The 19,208-nt window shown below is 37.5% G+C and overlaps 2 protein-coding genes and 1 pseudogene across 2 annotated transcripts; 2 read left to right on the top strand and 1 right to left on the bottom strand.

Moving 5' to 3' along the window:
- The first annotated feature begins 4,852 nt into the window (after positions 1-4,852).
- LOC123784923 (olfactory receptor 4S2-like) lies at positions 4,853-5,812 on the top strand (annotated as a pseudogene).
- Positions 5,813-13,015: 7,203 nt separating this feature from the next.
- On the top strand, positions 13,016-13,498 carry LOC148107866 (olfactory receptor 4C13-like). Its single transcript, XM_087855267.1, has one exon. It carries the CDS (start codon positions 13,016-13,018, stop codon positions 13,496-13,498), a length of 483 nt encoding a protein of 160 aa, XP_087711393.1.
- Positions 13,499-18,278: 4,780 nt separating this feature from the next.
- LOC123785201 (olfactory receptor 4C11-like) lies at positions 18,279-19,208 on the bottom strand. The gene has a single exon (XM_045786916.2). It carries the CDS (start codon positions 19,206-19,208, stop codon positions 18,279-18,281), a length of 930 nt encoding a protein of 309 aa, XP_045642872.1.

The following is a 19,208-nucleotide window of genomic DNA, read 5'->3' as shown; positions in this document are numbered from 1 at the left end:
CTTTTTCTGTGTTAGATGCACACTGTGGCATTGATCAGATTACTTTTCTCTGAGTATTCAATACAGTTATGTTAATCACCTACACAAATCTTACCAGTTCTGATAAGAGCTCATGCAAAGGGTAGGATGTTCAGTAGTCCTCGTTTCTTCTCAAGGTAATTCGGCCACTATTTGCTCAAATGAGAATTTTTTTAAAAAGTGCTTCTAAATTTCTGTCTGATCCCTTTTAATGTCACTGAGGCTCAGGTTCTCGCCTGCAGGCCAGAAGATGAAGTTGGTCCTGGATGCATCCCAAACTTTCTAAAATCCACCCTCACATGTAATTTTGACTGGGAAATGCTTCTCTTTTGCGTTTCCTGCAGGAGTATTTAAACATGCATGATGCAAAGTATAGGGGTCTGGGGAAGGTCATTCCCTAAAGTGTCCCTTCCCTTTTAATTAAAACACATGAGCTGAGGTGCCTGGGATGCTCTTTGGTTAGGCATCTGGCTTCCTCTCAGGTCATGATCCCAGGGTCCTGGGATCAAGTCCTACATAGGTCTCCCTTCCCTGCAGGGAGTTTGATTCTTGCTTTGCCCCTCCTCCCAGTCGGTCTCTCAATCTCTCTCCCTCTCAAACAAATAAAATCTTAAAAAAAAAAAAAAAGGCACATGAGCTAGATGTGACAAAGAACTAAATCTTCAGTACTGTTAGATTATGGGAAGAATGTGATCTCTTCTTGCAATTAAAGGTGTTTATTTGTGGATAAATGATGTTTTTTGGCTAGACTAGAAAGACAGTGATTAGCTAGTGATCTAATGGGCAGGACTTAGCTCCTAATACCATTCTCCAAGCAAATGATTTAGGATTTAAGAAACGGCTGATTATAGGTCTGGGGCAGGGAATGTACAAGATGAACTGGAACATCGTATAATGCTAAAAGGTAAAGTAGTCCTAATACACACACACAACCACACACACACACACACACACACACACACACACACAAGAACACTCACACTTTGATGAGAATATGCCAAAGGGACACAAGAGCCAATGGAAAGAGACTCCAGTGCCAAAATTTGGAAAAGGTTTACAAAATAAATGACACTGAGTTGAAATATAACTTATAGTATAAAAAATTTACAAGTTATAATGATCTAGACACTTATATAAATAATAAATACGGGATAATAGATACATGTCCCATAAAAAAGCATTCCTAATACACTCAATCCCTCATTTGTGGACTGTACACAAGCGAGTTCCTTCCAAAAGGCACACTGCAGAATGGGGCAAGGGAAGCAAATATACAGAGGAGAAACATGGCAGACACTACCTCAACCAGGTGATCAAGGTTAACGTCAATGGTGATAAGTCACATTGAAACTATGTACCCACTGGCATGATGTGATGCAAATGGCACTTTGCCTGTATATCTGTTCTCGCAACAACCCATAACCCCAGTCCAATCCTGATGAAAATATCAGACAAACCCCAAATAAAAGTTGTTATATAAAGTGTCTGAGTAGTTCTCCTAAAAACTGTCAAGTTCATCAAAAACAAGAAAAGTTAGGGGGTGCCTGATTTGCTCAGTCAGTTAAGCCTCCCACTCTTGTTTTAAGCTCAGGTCATGATCTCAGGGTCCTAGGATTGAGCCCCTCTTGGGGCTCCACACTCAGTAGGGAGGCTCTTCTCTTGCTCTCTCTCCCTCTGTCCTCCCCCTGCCAGCTCTCCCTCTAAATATATAAACAAACAAATAAAAAATACAATAAATAAATAAATATTTTTAAAAAAGAAAAAAGTTAAGGATACACTTATTGTGTTTGGAATTGAGTAAACTAGAGAATGTTTTTGAAGATATTCTTTATTTATTATTTGTTTATTTATTTATTAGTCAGAAAGAGACCAAGGGAGGGAGAGAGAGAGAAAGTACAAGCGGGGGAGCAGCAGAGGGAGGGGGGATGAGGGCTCCCCACTGAGCAGAGATCCCCACGCAGGGCTCATCCCAGGACCCTGGGATCATGACCTGAGCTGAAGACACACCACCCAGTTGTCTTTAGAATTGTAGAAGCATTATTTTACCCATCTGAAACTAATCTACAGCTGTACGTTAATATTACTTGAAATAAACAAATAAAAGAACATTCAGAGAAACTGTCACTGTCTGTAGCTACTGAAGAAGACATGACACCTGGATGTGCTGTGGCATCTGGACGAGAGTCTGGAGAAGAAAACGGCAGTAGTTAATGTCAATGTTATCTGAGAAAAGTATGGCTATTAGTTAAAAAGAATGTGTTCATGTGAAGTGAAGGAGTTGTGACAAATGTACCATACTATGGAAGATGGTGACAGGGGCAACAGTGCAGAGCACATGGGAACTCATAGCATTTCCACAATTTCCTATAAATATAAACCTGCTAAAGAGTCGGAAGTTTATTAAAAAGTAACAGCAGATTTCATTCACTACGTCATCAGAGTTTATCTGCCTTGTAACCTGGGTCAGATATCCCTTCTTTGTCAATGCTGAATATGTGTTTGCATACCACAAGATCTGCACAGTATGTCCCACTGTGAGTCCAAAGACCAGAAACTGCTATAAGCCAGTAAGAGTCGATGACTCCGTTCAGGTCCGTGGGCAGGAGGCTGCTGTGGAGTCAGGAAGAGTTCATGAGTCAGTGTGCAAGCCGTGAGACAGAAGAGCCAACGGTTCAGTTTGAAGGCTCTCAGGCAGGAGATCGCCCTCTTACTCAGGGGAGGTTAGCCTTTTGTAATTTCAGATGACTTCGTTTGGTTCTTTGAGGACCCTTCTTTAGTGAGAGCAAACTACTTTATTCAGCCTACCAATTCAAAAATTAATATCATCCAGAAATATCTCAAAGTCACAACCTAAAAGGATAGTCAAAGAACTATTTGAGCAACCTAGGCCCAGGAAAGTTAATACATAAAATTATCCAGTGCAAGTTCATTGCTTATCCACCTAGCACCTACACACATCTCCTTAAACCATACTTAATCTCCAAATAAAGTCAACACGGGGTGTGTGGGCGGCTCAGTGGTTAAGCATTTGCCTTCGGCTCTGGTCATGATCCCAGTTATCAACTACTACTAGTCTTGAGACCTCTTAGCTAGAAGGACTCTCTCAGTGCAAAATAGTTGTGTTTTCTGGGGTTTTTGTTTTTTTGTATGTTTTAATTCGTCTGGAAAATAAAAAGGAGAATGAACATATAAAAGCAAGGGGCTACTCTTGTGTCTAAACCTGAATTATTATTACTACTATGATTATTACTATTTTATTATCATATTTTGTGCCATATAATAGACGACACACCTGTAAACACTACTCTATCAGCCATAATACACAGATATGAGAAAACAAAGCCCTGTAGTTTCCCGAAAGCTGAAAGAGTCAGGCACTATGTTGCTGCAAAGGGACAGCTGAGAGCACACAGTATGGTAGAAGCTGTATGTGCTACACGTGACAGACCTGGAGGGATGCGGCCTCAGACAGACACAATGCCTGATGATGGCCTAGGACACTGTGCAGTGCCCTCCTCACCTACCCCTAGAGGAGTCTTCTACGTCTGTGGCTCAGTTGCAGGAGGAACTTGTAAGTTTAGGTCAAAACTATTGCACATACTCCTTTCCACACGTGAGTTCTGGTGACCTCACTAGAGCACCTGAAGACCCAGCACTGAAGATGCATTCGATACTGTCCTCTTCGTAAATCTATTCAAAATATTTTCAGTTATGTCCTCTTTGAAATATCTAATGCATCCTGACTGGGAGAACAATATAAATTAATATGAAACCTGAAAAATAAAAGATCACATGAAGGATTTAGTGAGATTAAGGGCAGAGCCCTTCCTTTTTTTTCCCTGTGACTTTTTAATTTTTTAGATCACAGACAGATGTTTGAAAGTAATTGCTAGGGAATCCTCAAACACTCATAGGGAAGACAAGATATCACTGAGATTTCACTTCCCCTCCTTTCAAGTCCAGCAGGTCTTGATGTATCTCCAGCAGTTCCTTCCATTGCTTTATCTACTTTTATCTCTGACTCTTCATAAGAGTTTGATGGCTATCCCAGGCTGGAAGGATTTAATTTCAAACTACAAATAACTGCTCATGTGATAACTAATAAAACTGAAATTTCTCATTTCACAAATGGGATAACAGAAGCCCCATGAAGCTAAATGATTTATCTAGAATTACAGCACCATTGGCTCAGAAGGAGACATGTAAAGTCTTTGCCCTCTTTCTAGCTATACCTACCACCTCTTCACTATGAGAGATTTTATCAAATAGGGGACGGTAAATTCCTGTACTCAAAGGTCAGACTATTCTAAGAAGAACCTGCAGAGGTTGCCCATACTCAACTACTTGAAAACTCACGGCACTGTTCAGAAGGGAAAATATGGGGACACGTTTTCACTTCTGTAACAAAAATAAGATATGCTTTTCCAGATATATAAACATTACCATATCCCTAACACTGAATTGTTTTGAAATTAGTTGACTGCCTTATATATATAATTAGAAAAACTAAATCTCTAGAAAGAAAAAAATGAAAAAAACATTAAAAAAGCTGATTTCTTGGTTAGATGTGTGACCTAGAGAATTTGCTTTCTGTCTCTGAATTTTCCTCATAATGTGAATGAATGGACTAATGTTAGAGGTAAGATAATCAAAATATGTACACCTCAATTTTCCTAATTATGCGTGTCAAGGAGTTAGAAGCACCCATTTATCCATTTCTATCTACTAGGATTCTCATTTATTTTGAGTCATAAATAAATGTTGTTCTTGTAATGTTTTTCTCTTTTAGATAATTTCTTTATCTCTTGGGAACTTGCTGTGTTAGACTAATTCCATGGAAAAAATGAACAGTGTAACTGAATTCCTTTTCTGGGGTCTTCCTCAGATCCCAGAGTCTGAAGAAGTTTGTTTCCTAGGGGTTTCTTTCTTCTACAAGCTTGTTCTCTGGGAACCCTCCTCATCATGCTGACTGTTTACGTGTTCGATATTTTCAAGGTTCCGTGTATTTCTTCCTCAACTACTTGTCTTTTGTGGATATTTGTTACTGTTCAGTCACAGCTCCCAAAATGTTTGTTGACATATAAGCCAAGAGCAAAACTATCTCCTCTGTGGGGTGCCTGCTGCAACTCTTTGGGGTATATTGTTTGGGTTGCATGGAGATCTTCATCCCTACTGTACTGGCCTATGACCATTATTTGGATATCTGTAAACCCCTATGCTGTATGACTATCATGGACTGGGACAGATGCAATAAAAAGTTGCTGGGGACCTGGATAGGTCAGTTCTTACACTCCATTATCCACGTGGCTCTGGGAGTCCAGTTACCTTTTTTGGACCCAATGATATCGAGCACTACTTTTGTGATGTCCACCCTGTGCTGAAACTTGCCTGCACAGACACATATGTTGCTGGTGTTGTGGTGACAGCCAACAGTGGTACCATTGCTCTGGGGAGCTTTGTAATCCTGATAATTTCCTGTACCATCCTCCTGGTCTCTCTGAGGAAGCACTCAGCAGAAGCCAGGAACAAAGTACTCTCTACCTGTGGCTCCCACATTGCTGTGGTCATCATCTTTTTGGCCCCTGTACTTTCATGTATACGCGTCCTGATACTACCTCTTCAGAGGATACAATGGTGGCTGTATTTTACACCATTATCACCCCCATGTTAAATCCCCTGATCTATGTCCCCGAGAAAAGAAGAACTCAAGAATGCAATGAAAAGACTGTGAGGCAGGAAGGTTTTCTCAGAGGTTAATGGTAAATACTTGAAAGGAACAATTTTACCTGGATGATCTTAAATTTTCTCATAAGCTCAACAAAGAGAGTAATAAAAACCTCATAGGGTTTTTGGAGGAACAAAAGACAGAATAACACGTTCTATATATATGGGGTATTTTTTATCATTATTATTGTTGTTTCTGTTGTTCTAATATTACATAAGTAGATACATTTTCTGAATGATCTAGGCCACAGATCGTAACAAACCCAGAAGCTCAGCATGGTCATTCTCAGCACCATTGTTTTCTCCTCCCTATTTTGGTCTTTCTGTGATTTGCCTTAAATTGAGAGTTTACTATGAAGTATTAAGGCCATTTTCCAGCATTTAGAAATGTGATGGGAACATATTGAGCACTCCATATGTATATGCTGCATACACAAAAGGATACAGGAAAAATAACAGATCTGAACTACCGCGTTCTGATCTAAGTCCTCATAACACAGTGGAAACTAAACCTAGCAAGGCTGCAAAGAGAGGCAAGGCATGTGCAGTATGTGAAAGAGATGAAACAAGCTTAAAACACAGAGGACCTGTCCTCTTCTTCTACTCTTGGGAGAAAGCTTTCCATTCTCTAGGACTCATTTTCTTTACCCAAACAGTAAGGAAATTGGGGAAATAAATTACCTCTGTGATCTGTATTGTGATGCTAACATCCCATTCACCTTCTTCTGCTAATTGACTAATCTTGCCTTGTCTGTAATCAGTGGTCCCCAATTAACATAAAGTGACTACATGGGAAAACTAAAGAAACTGAATGAAAACAAAGAGAATTGTGATGAGTAGGCCACTTGATTCAATCAGCAGGGCAAATAAAATCCTGAAATGTATAGCTGGGATACTGGATTCCACCAATGTTTGAACCAAACAGCTTTACTGAATACAGTGAGTCATTCATCACACATCAATATTTCACTTCATGCAATCTGAGCTCTACTTTTCTATAACAAATGAACACATCACTGATTATTCTCTCATTGTTCCATTGTCTTTTGCACAAATCTGATAATTCAAGTGACTGCCTATACCTAGGTAAGTGTTTATAGTGGACTGTTTGTGTGTGTGTGTGTGTGTGTGTGTGTGTGTGTATAGATTACATTAAGAACTGTATATAGTGCTTTAAAAAATTATTGCAGATTTGGATGCATTCACAGAGTTAAAGGTAAGAAAAACCAAAGGCACCAGTATATCTGGATTAGAAGTTATAATTAAGAAACACTGGCCCTGGAACCACACCATGGACCATGTTTATTGTCCCAGCTTGGAATCTCAATGGACTTCCATTTGCTCTGTTTATAATGATGACTAGATCAGTGTTTTTCTAACTTATTAGATCATGGGACTACTTGGGAGAGACTATTAAACAGATAACAGTACCTGTGCTGAGAGTTTCTAATTCGTTAGGACATGGTTAAGGGGTATTCAAAAATCTATATTTTTAACAACCTCATCTCATAATTGTTATATGACTGTATAACACATCTGAACACTTAGATTGGAAACAGCAGGACTGGATGATACTTGATGTTCTTAGAGCTCAAGAGGACTATGAGTCAGTGAAATCCTAGGAGCCATACCTTTGAATATATGCCTTTGTCTGTTCTACTGAGTGAAGCAAAGGGAGCTAAATTTTAACTAAATTTAGAAAATATTGAAATAAATGAACATTATCCATTTGTAACTTTCCTCCACAACACTCTTTCATTCATGTCTTTGAACCAATGTCTTTTTTTTTTTTTAAGATTTTATTTATTTATTTGACAGAGACAGCCAGTGAGAGAGAGAACAGAAGCAGGGGGAGTGGGAGAGGAAGAAGCAGGCTCTTAGCGGAGGAGCCTGATGTGGGGCTCAATCCCAGACCACCGGGATCATGCCCTGAGCCTAAGGCAGACGCTTAATGACTGCGCTACCCAGGCGCCCCTGAACTAATGTCTTGAATACCAAGAAATGTTAGTTCCATTGAAGGGCTGACGTCCCTAAGAAGGTAAAAGCTGACAGATTTTATTATGCTCAAAGACCAAGAAACAGGGTATATGAAACAGTATTGACGTTTCTACCAAATGCTTTATACATTTATTTCTGTTCAAAAAAGGTCCTCAGGGTCAATCTCAATCACAGGAACTCAGAGACTACTCTTCGATCCTTGGAAAGAGATGACAAAGAATCTTTAGAACCTAGACTCTCACCAGTTTCAGTAGGGTTGAGTCTGGTTTATACCATTCTATTTCATAAAGATATGATCATGAATTGGTCATCAACTCCTGGAGTTTAAATTTTTGTAGTTTACAACGTTGTTGTTACAAGACGACAGATATAACTTGCTTAGAGACTTCACTGATGAAAACAAACAAACAAAAAAAGACACCCCTCTTATTTTCCAGAAGAATATATTAGTTTATTTTAGAGTGGAAAACATTAAAAGTGTGTCTCCCTCTGTCTTTCTACCAGTGGTTATACTTCTGTCCCGGGGTGTAGCAAATTATTTTTAAACATGTTTTCTTGTGTTGCTCAATTTAATATATAAAAAACTATGATTTTTTCATTCATGTTCCTCCATATGTCATCCCTGATAGAAGAGAGAGTTGGATAGCTACACATAGAAAAGAAGATAGATTTTAGAAAAAGAATTAAGAAAAATCATTGCACAAACAAACAACAACAAACCACAAAAAATTTCTCCCATAAAATCAGAACAATACCAGTGTGTTCACACTTACTACTTACATTCAACATTTTACTAAAGGTTTTTACCAGAGAAATTCAGTTAAAAAATAAATAAAAACATCCTTTTAAGAAAGGAAGGAGTAAAACTACCTCTCTCCACAAATGACATGATCTCATATACAGAAAATCCTAAAGACTCCACCTAAAGAATATTAAAATTAATTAATGAATTCAATGAAGTTGAAGGATAAAAACAACATACAGAAATCTCTGGCATTTCTATATACTAACAACAAACTCCCTGAAAGAGAATTTAAGGAAGTGATCCTATTTACATAGCTTCAAAATCAATAAAGCACTTAGAATAAATTTAACTGAGGAGGTGAAAGCCTTGTAGACTGAAAACCATTAGTCTTCATGAGACAGATTGAAGAATACACACATAAATGGAAAAGTATCCCATGCTCATGGATTAGAAAGTTTAATGTTGTGAAAATGTCCATACAACCTAAAGCAATCTATAGATTCTATGCAATCCTGATCAAAATTTTCACAGGAAGAGAAAAAAACTTCCTTATTCTCCTTGGAACCACAAAAATACCTTGAATAACCAAAGCAATCCTGACAAAGAACAGTAAAGCTTGAAGCGTCCCACTATCTGGTATCAAGCTGTGTTACAACGCAATAGGAAACAAAACAGTATGATATTGGCATAAAACAGGCATATAGAGCAAAGGCATAGAATAAAGAACCCAGACATAAACATACACATATACAGTCAACTGATTTTTGACAAGCGTACCCACATCACACAATAGGGAGGGAACAGTACCTTCAGTAAATGGTTTAGAGGAAACTGGATATCCATATGAAAAAGAATGAAATAGTACACCCTATCTCATACTAATCACAAAATTAACTTGGAGTGAATCAAAGACTTACAAATAAGACCTAATAAAACAAACCTCCCAGAAGAAAACAGAGAGGAAAGGTTTTTGACGTTAGACTTACAAAGCATTTCTTGGATTGGACAAAAAAAAAAAAAAAAAAAAAGGCAACAAAATCTAAAACGAACACGTGGGTCTACATAAAACCTAAGAATTCTGCACAGAAAAAGAAACAGTACATTGAAAGGCAATCTACAGAGTAGGAAAAATATTCACAAAGCATGTATCTGGTAAAGGGTTACAAAAATAATAAAATAAAATACAAAATGAATTCATACAACTTAGTAGCATGTAAATAAATAATCCAATTAAAATTGGGCTAAAGACTTGAATAATCATTTTTTTTCAAAGACACCATATAAATGGTCGGGAATATATGAAAAGGTGCTCAACATCACCAGCTATCAGGGAAATGTAAATCAAAACCTCAAATGAATATCAACTCACACCTGTTCTGATGATTATCATAAAACAAAGACAAGAGATAACCAATGTTAGCAAGGATATGGTTAGCAAGGATATGGACGATAGGAAACCCTTATAAACTGTTGGTTGAAATTTAAAATGGCACAGCTGTTATGGAAAACAATATGGTAAGGCTCAAAAAATTAAGAAATGAACTTATGATCTAGGAATCCTACTTCTGGGTATATTTAAAAGACTTAAAATCATTCTCTTGGAGGCGCCTGGCTGGCTCAGTCAGTAGAGCATGTGGCTCTTGATCTCAGGGCCATGAACTGAAGCTGAAAACTGTGTGAGGGGCCTATATAAATAGAGATTACTAATTGGGAGCCTATTAGAGATTCTCTTTACTTCCATAGCCCTCTGATGAACATGAAAAATAGCTTTTGGAGTCAAGTTTGTTAATGGCGGCCATTCCATAGATTTTACGCCCTCACTACTCTTGCTGTGATGCAATCAAGAGCAGGTTTCCAGAAAAGTTTTAATATTGTTAAGGAGGCAGAAGTTCTCTCTAGGAACTGAATCAACAAGTTAAGTACATCACAGGCCCCCACACGAAATTATGCCATCTTCCTATTCACCTGACATTTAGCTTCCTTAGAAACCAAGTTCACAAAGAGAAAGGGGATTCTTGCACGTTTGGGCTCCAAGTACAGGGAATGCAATTCCCTATTCAAAATTGGATGTTTCTCAAACATGTCTCTTCAGTGCACTTGCTTCTAAGACAAAGCCTTTCCATCAAAGGAGATAATTAATTCCAGAGAGAGAAAGCAGCAGATATAAGCTGAGGTCCTTGAATCTTTTTGGAAACCTCTTTAAATATCCATGTGGTCCCAGGTAAAAGTGTTGTGGGGGCTTCACATTTCCAGAGCAAGATTCATTATGCTAGGAATGAGCTTTTGAAAGTGTTTCCTCCACATTTCTTGCCTTGTGCCCATGGGATCAGAGCCGTCTGGAGAGCATTTCTCCATAGTGTTTCTAAAGAATTCATTCTAAATTCAAATCCCTGATTTTCTATGAAGAAATTGGGATTTTAGGCTAGAAGGAAAGTTTTAGACTAATAGAAACACTTTCTTGAGAACTGTTGATGTGTTACTGGATTACTGAAATAGTCTGTGTCTGAGTGTGTCATAACTTTCATATTGGAAGTTTCCTATCCACAGAGAGGCCAGTTTGAGGATGGAATTATTTCTGAAAAACCCTAAACATCATTAAGATCATCTAAGTCCATAAGGTAAGTTTTTCAGTAACGTTGAAGCATCTTAAAGATTGGTATGTTCTGTATTTAGTAATCCTTATGTTTCGACATTTTTCAAATACAGTAATATCTTATCTTCACACCAATTCAGCAAGAGAGAGTTGTTAAACATCATTAACCTATTTGGCAAATGAAACTTTGAGGCTTATAATGATTAGGCAATTTGTAGGACCCAGGTCTCTGACACCAGGCACTTTCTTTTGCCGGGAGACACCTCCATTAACATTCAAGACTAATCATGAACATGAACGTCAAATGTAAATACATTCCACACACAGAAAAGATATAAGTATGAGTAATAAATGACATACATCAGCAGTCATTTAATCCAAGCAAGACCAGGGACAGTCCTTCCTGAGGTTAACTGCTATGGATAATGTGAGTCTCTGTGCCTTCTTGAAAAGTAAAATTGGGGAGATGACGCCTCCTCACTTTATTGCATGATTTAATGTTTTCCTGTATTTCACTCAAAATACCAATTCTTCCTATCTCCTAGGTGCATACACGGTCATAAAAACCGGTGAGAGCTCTTTGCATCCCCACACTTCTTGTGGCGAGTATATTCATACATCTTTCCTGAATCAATGCTCATAACGGTTGTGATGTGAATATGGTCATTTTCACTTTATAGATGAGGAAACAAGGATGTAAGGAGCCAAGAAATGTATCCTGGATAAAACAAGTTGCAAGTGTAAAGGCGGGATTCCAATCTCGTCTCTCCGACTTTCAAACTTAGAGTCCACTTATCCACTGCGGTAGAGATTTACGACATTGTGCAGAAAAATCTGAGGATCTCTGCTTTTAAGGAGAGGGAGGAAATGGGGCTGTGTAAGAGGCCAAAGTAAAATTGTCATTCCATGAAATCAGCACCACATTTTTATTAATATTTACAGATTCCAGTGTGTGTGTGTGTGTGTGTTGACGAAATGGCTTCATGTACACTTGCCACTGAAATAGCATGAAAGTCATTATAAATATTATGGTCATGTCAAAAGGAGATTACTACTTCAAAACTGTGTACTATAACATAAAAGGTAGAGTAAGGATAACAATTTGGAGGAAAGAAAAGGTAGCAAGTGTAATTTGATCTAATCTTTCCTCTACTCTTTATTTTCTGCTTGATCTTAGGTAGGATCCTTAACTTCTTCTCCTGTTTGTATCTCCTACTCATAACATCAGTCTCTGCAATTGTCTCTTCATTTGCAAAACGGATGAAATAATACTAACCACACAGGTTACTGCCATGCCATGCACATAGCAAACAATCATTAAAAAATACATTTTCGAGCTAATATAAGGTTATTAGATTTCACTTCATGCATTATCAATTCTTTTGTAGTAGCTCCTGGAGCTTTTTGTTACATTCCCATAAAAACACCCTGTTACATTTTTTGTAAACTATTATAAATAGTGTGATAATGGGTTTTCTGTCTCTGACTTGCATCCCCTTACTGAAGGTCAGCTGACTTGATCCAACCCACACAGATCTGTCCCAGAGATATATCCAAGAAGTACCCTTCCTCCAACTTCTGTTCATCCTTCCACTCATATTCTCAATTACCTTCCATGGATCCCTATATCCTAAGGATAAAGAAAAAATTCCTAGCTTTGCATTCATAGCCTTGACATCCATTTCCTACCACTATTTTCAAATTTAGCTGCCAGTACGACTACTTCGAGGTAGGCTCTTAGTCATCTCAGACAATGAAGTGTGCACAGACCATCTTCAAGAATTCAGAAGTTCTTTTATATCTCAAAAAAAAACTCATGAAAATCCACAACTCAATAGGCATTTATTATTTACTAATTAAGAAACTTATGAATCTCAAGGTTACATTAATCAAAATGGGTTTTTTTCATGTAATGTAAGTATTTACAGTATGAAATAATGGAGAATGGGAACAATGTGACAGAGTTTGTTCTACTGGGGTTCACGGAGAATTCAAAGGTGCAGAAAATCATATTTGTTGTGTTTCTGGTCATCTATATCGTCTGTGGTAGGAAATGTGCTCACCGTGGTCACTATCACTGTCAGCCCATTATCAGGAGCCCCATGTACTTTTTCCTGGCCTATCTCTCCTTCATTGATGCCTGCTATTCTTCTGTCAATACCCCTACACTGATCAAGAAGACACACCATTCAATGCATGTATTACCCAAATATTTGGAGAAAATTTTTTTGGAGGTCCTGATGTCATTCTGCTTAGTGATGGCCTATGACCACTATGTGGCCATCTGCAAGCCATTGCACTACATGACCATCATGGATCGGCAGGTGTGTGGCTTGCTAATGGGAGTGGTGTGGGTGGGAAGCTTTACATGCAACCATACAAATCCTCTTTATCATCCCTTTACCCTTCCGTGGTCCTAACGTCATAGATCACTTTATGTGTGATCTGAACCCTCTGTTCAATCCTGCCTGCACTGATACCCATACCCTAGGGCTCTTCGTTGCTGCCAACAGTGGTTTCATCTGTGTGTTAAACTTATTCCTCTTGATGGTCTCCTATGTGGTCATTCTGCGTTCCCAAGGAACCACGGCTTGGGGGTGAGGCACAAAGATCATTTCACTTGTATTTCCATGTCATAGTGGTCATCTTATTCTCTGTGCCCTGCGTGTTTGTGTACATGAGACCTGCAGCTACTTTATTGATAAAGCAGTTGCATTGTTCTGTACTACCATAATGCCCATGTTACATCCTTTAATCTATACCTTGAGAAATGATCAGATGAAAAATGTCATTAGGAAATTGTATAGTAAGAAAGCTATCTTAAATGACAAATAAATGTGTCTGGACGTCCACATTGATTCACCTCAAGCAGAGGTCAAGAGGACATTTTGGATGAACTTGACAAAGAACATGTCTGAAATAGAGGGGGAAAAAGGTGACTGCTACGAATCATAGATTTTTCAGTGAAAAGAGCACAAATGGGTTAGAGAAAAGGAAAAATAACCCTAACTCAGGATCACTTTCATATTTGGACAATTCTATGAAATTGGGGATTAGTTTTACTAGCTTCATTCATGTATATGGATTCATAAGCTTTCATCCTAATTTACAGACTAAAAATACGTTGGTATTGAGCAACAATCTCTATAACGATTGACCAGCAATGTCTGTAACAATGAGGTACTGCTATTATCCCCATTTTATAGGTGAGGAAACAAAAGAAAATTATCACAATAAGTATACTAAAGAGTCAGTATGCAAAATCTACCTGATTTCTCAGACCATGCTCTTAAATATTGTGATATGGTACCAGAAAATGATGATAGAAATGTAATTATAGTAGTTACCATTTATTGAACTAGGGCTTGTGCTGGACACCATACTATATATAATATATATACATATTACTATATATACATATTCTATTATATGTTCTACACACATATACGTTATATAAATATGTACATATATTACGCATCATCATGATTATATAGAGCTTATATATATTATATTTATATTAATCCCTTACTTCCAACTAAATTCTAAGGACATTTCATTAACGACTCTGCTGAATTTTATTTATCATAGTTGATGATAATATGTCCACAGTAATATCATGGTATGTAACTACTTTAGGAATAGAAAAGCAATGGACCACTTAACCCTTAAGGTTAAGAATATTATACCACATTTCCAAGTATCCTTGTACGCTTAAATCATTTCGTATTGTTCATGTCACCCATCTTATGCTGATAAGACATTAGAAAATTATTAGAAACTATTAGAAAATAGTTTGTTTGGGATTGGGGGGGGCATTGATAAATTAGTCAGGTTTTTTGGTATGCAATTCTTTTTTCTGAGATAAATTTTACATATAATGAAATGCAGTCCTTTAACGTATATGGCTTGATGAGTTTTGATAAATGTATATACTCACATATCCATTAACAAATTCAAGATCTAGAATACGTTCATTAACCCAGAAAGTTCTGTCATGCCCCTTTACAGTTAATTCCCTCCGATGCAAATATTGTCCTGATTTGTATCACTCTGTTTTAGTGCTGTCTATTCTATAACTTCATGTAAATTGAATCACAGCATTTACTCATAGTGCATGGTCTCTTTATTCTGGGATTTATCATATTGATGTATGTGTCATTAGTCCATTACTTTTCTTTGCTGAAGTTTATCTGTCTATCCTCCCAACATCTCCCTTTCAAGTGCAGTGCATTTGCATTTAATGTAATTGTTACATTTGGGGAATAAGTTCATCTTATGGTAGTATACATTTTTGTCCCCTTTGCAACTAATTTTATATCTTTCCAGTGTGCTTCTGAGCTATTAGGTAGATGGTTTTTGCCTAATATTCAGTTTTCTCTTCTTCTTAACAGCATTTTAAATAATAGACTTTCCTTTTTAGAGCAGTTTCAGGTTACCAGGAAAATTGAGCAGATGCTATGGAGATTTCCTTCATCTCCTCTGATTACAAAATAGGCAGAACGACTGAATAGACATCTTCCAAAGACATACAAATGGCCAACAGGTACATCAAAAGGTGCTCAACATCATTCATCATCAGGGAAATACAAACCAAAATCATAATGAGATATCAGTTCACCTCTGTTAGAATGACGATTATCAAGAAGACAAAAAGATAAGAAATATTGGCGAGGATGTGGAGAAAAGGGATCCCATGTACACTACTGATGGGTATGTAAATTGGTACAGTCATTATGCAAAAGAGTATAGAGGTTCCTCAAAAAAATTAAAAGTAGAACTACCACCCATCAGTCCTACTGTTGGGTATATGTCCAAAGGATCTGAAATCATGATTGTGGAGTGTTATCTGCATTCCCAGGTTCATTGCATCATATTCACAGTAGTCAAGGTGTGGATATAATCTCATCCCTGACTGATGAATCAATATAGAAAATGTGAGACCTATACTATTCAGACTTTAAAAAAGGGAAAATTCTGCCATTTGCAATAAAATGGGTGGAGCTGGAGGACTTGATGTTAAGTGAAACAAGCAAGACATAGAAAGAGAAATACTGCATGATCTCACTTACATGTGGAAATGATATAGTTCAACTCACAGAAGCAGAGAGTAGATTGATGGTTACCAGGGTCCAGGGATTGGGAAATGAAGAGATTTTGGCCCAAGTGTGCAGAGTTTCAGTTACGTAGAATGAATAAGTTCTAGAGATCTAATATATAGAAGGGTCTTTATACTTAACAATACCATAAGTTATACTTGAAATCGCAAAAAGGACAGATCTTATATTCAATCTTCTTACACACGCACACACAATGGTAACTATATAAAGAAGACAGATGTGCTAAATAGCTAATTTGTGGTAATCTTTATACATTATATGCATATCAAAATACCAAGTTGTAAAACTGAATATGTGTATAAGTTTCGTCCGCCAACACGCCAACATTGGGAGACTGGTGCTGTCACTAAGCTTCATAATAACCCCAAAAGCAAAAAGTAGTGAGAACAGTGAAAACATGATATTTTGCTGATTTTTTTTAAAACTTTGACAGCAGGAAACTATTGGTATTAAAAACATTTCCAGGTAAATAATGGGGAATACCATTAAAAATGAAATGGAATCTTGTAACACTTACTGACGATGTGGTACACTAGAATACATTGAATTCAATGAATTTCATTTATTTATTTTTTGGAAGTTTGTATTCAAATTTCAGTTGATTAACATACTGCATAATATGAGTTCCAGGTGTACAATTTACATACCGCACCGAATGCTCAACACAATTGTACTCCTTAATCCCCAGCACCTATTTAACTGCTATTTATTGCTGATGTAAACATCAGAGGGCACATATACCTTTGAATTAGTATTTTTGTACATTCTGAAATCAATGAATTTTAAAATTTCATGATATAGGCCCTGGTATGCACATATTCAAGGTATGAATAATAATCTGCTCCATGCACCATGAACATTAAAATTCTGTGGGTAACTCCAATGTGTGAATCCACACTACCCCTTTAATAGGAAAGAACAAAGAGAAACAACATGGCTTCCTGCTGTAAAAGTAAGATCTCTCTAATTTCATGAACTAGAGACAAGCCAAGTGAGTATCTGGTACTTTTATTTATTCCATTGATACAACCCAATTTTAAATGAAATAATATACAGAGGTTTCCTTCAGACTAGGTTCTACCTTTCTGTACTTCAATCTGAGAAACCATGAGAGACTATGGACTCTGGGAAACAAACTGAGGGCTTCAGAGGGGAGGCGGGTGGGGGGCATGGATAGGCCGGTGATGGGTATTAAGGAGGCACGTATTGCATGGTGTACTGGGTGTTATACGCAAATAATGAATCATGGAACTTTACATCAAAAACTAATGATGTACTGTATGGTGACTAACATAACATAATAAAAAATTACTATAAAATAAAAGAAACTATGTTGTATCTATGGTGAATTTAAATTCTTATTTGGTCTTGACAACATACATTACTTTACTTCTTTCCGTCTTAGTGATGTAGAAGTCTCATGTTGTAGCTCCTATATACTAATCATCAAATTTGGCTGATATATCTCGAGGCCTGTATAATACTACATTTAAAAAAACCATAAATAACACCTTGTTACCTTAACAAAGGAAATGAGAAAATTTACATAAGAGAAAAATTATATATATGTGTGTGTGTGTGTGTGTGTGTGTGTGTGTGTGTGTGTCCGTTTGGCCTTTGGTTCACTTGCATGTAACTTTCTAAAGATAAACCAATGATAGCATGAAAAGAATTTCTTAACACCCGAGGTAGTTCCTTTGCTCTGAAAGTCTTAAGAGAAAGCAGGATACCTTATTTCAAATGTGCTAGAGACATAATCACAAGTCATGGAGAACAGGCTAATCTTTATTTATGGATGCTCACAGTTTGAACAGTTGTGATTGTATAAATATCTTTCTCCTTATAAAACCAGAGTGTAGACCAAGATTGAGGAGTACATCATAATCAGCAACGTCAGAATTGAGCTCTCAGAAAAAGAAAGAACCAGGCTGGCATTAGAAGGGAAGCTATAACTTTGACGACAGAAGTACAAAAAAAATGGAAGGAAATCAGTTGCATTATATTAGAGTCCATTGGGCAAGTCAGAATATTTGCTATCATACTTGATATCTGTACAGATTAAGTAGTCAAAGCGCTCAATTCATCATTTACTTTCTGAGGTAATTTTGATACGCCAGAGCTTCCTCATGGCATTTTTCACTTCTGCATTCCTCAGTGTGTAGATGAGTGGGTTAAGAAAAGGGGTCCCAACAGTATAAAATACAGTCACCATCTTGTCCATGGGGAAAGTGGTTGGGGGGCGTGTATATATGAATATACATGGGACAAAGCTTATGATTACTACGATGATGTGAGAAGTGCAAGTTGAGAGAGCTTTTTTCCTCCCTTCTGCACTGTGGTTTCGCAGGGAATGCAAGATGACAAAGTATGAGATCATCAGAGTCACAAAACCCGTTGAGCAAATGGCCCCACTGTTAGTCACCAACAGCAGGCTGATCACATAAGTGTCCGTGCAAGCAAGTTTCAACAAGGGCTGCAAATCACAGCAGTAATGATCAATCAAATTGGGTCCACAGAACAGCAATCTCAAGGCCAAGATAATCTGGGCTATAGCATGAATAAAAGACCCTACCCATGCAAGAACAATCAGGATGGTGCAGACCTGCCTTCTCATGATGGTTGGGTAACGTAAAGGCTTACAGATGGCCACATAGCGATCAAGAGACATGTGGATGAGCACAAAGACCTCCATGCAGCCAAAGAAATGTAGTGCAAAGACTTGAGTCATGCACTCATTGTAAGGTATGATTCTTTTTGCAGAGAGTGAATCCACTATTAGTCTGGGGGTTATGGAAGTTGAAAAGCAGAAATCAACAAGAGACAAATAAAATAGGAAAAAGTACATGGGGCTCCCAAGTGTCTGGCTGGACTTGATGGTCACAATAATAAGCAAATTCCCTACCACAGTTGCCACATAAAAAATGAAGAAGATTACAAACACCATTTTCTGTCTCATAGGATCTTGGGTCAATCCTAACAGAACGAACTCAGTTACGCTGTGATTTTGTTGCAT

This window comes from Ursus americanus, chromosome 24, assembly GCF_024610735.1.
Source record: "Ursus americanus isolate L20-20 chromosome 24, mUrsAme1.1.p, whole genome shotgun sequence".
Taxonomy (NCBI): domain Eukaryota; kingdom Metazoa; phylum Chordata; class Mammalia; order Carnivora; family Ursidae; genus Ursus; species Ursus americanus.
This window is presented reverse-complemented; position numbering and strand designations above follow the sequence as displayed.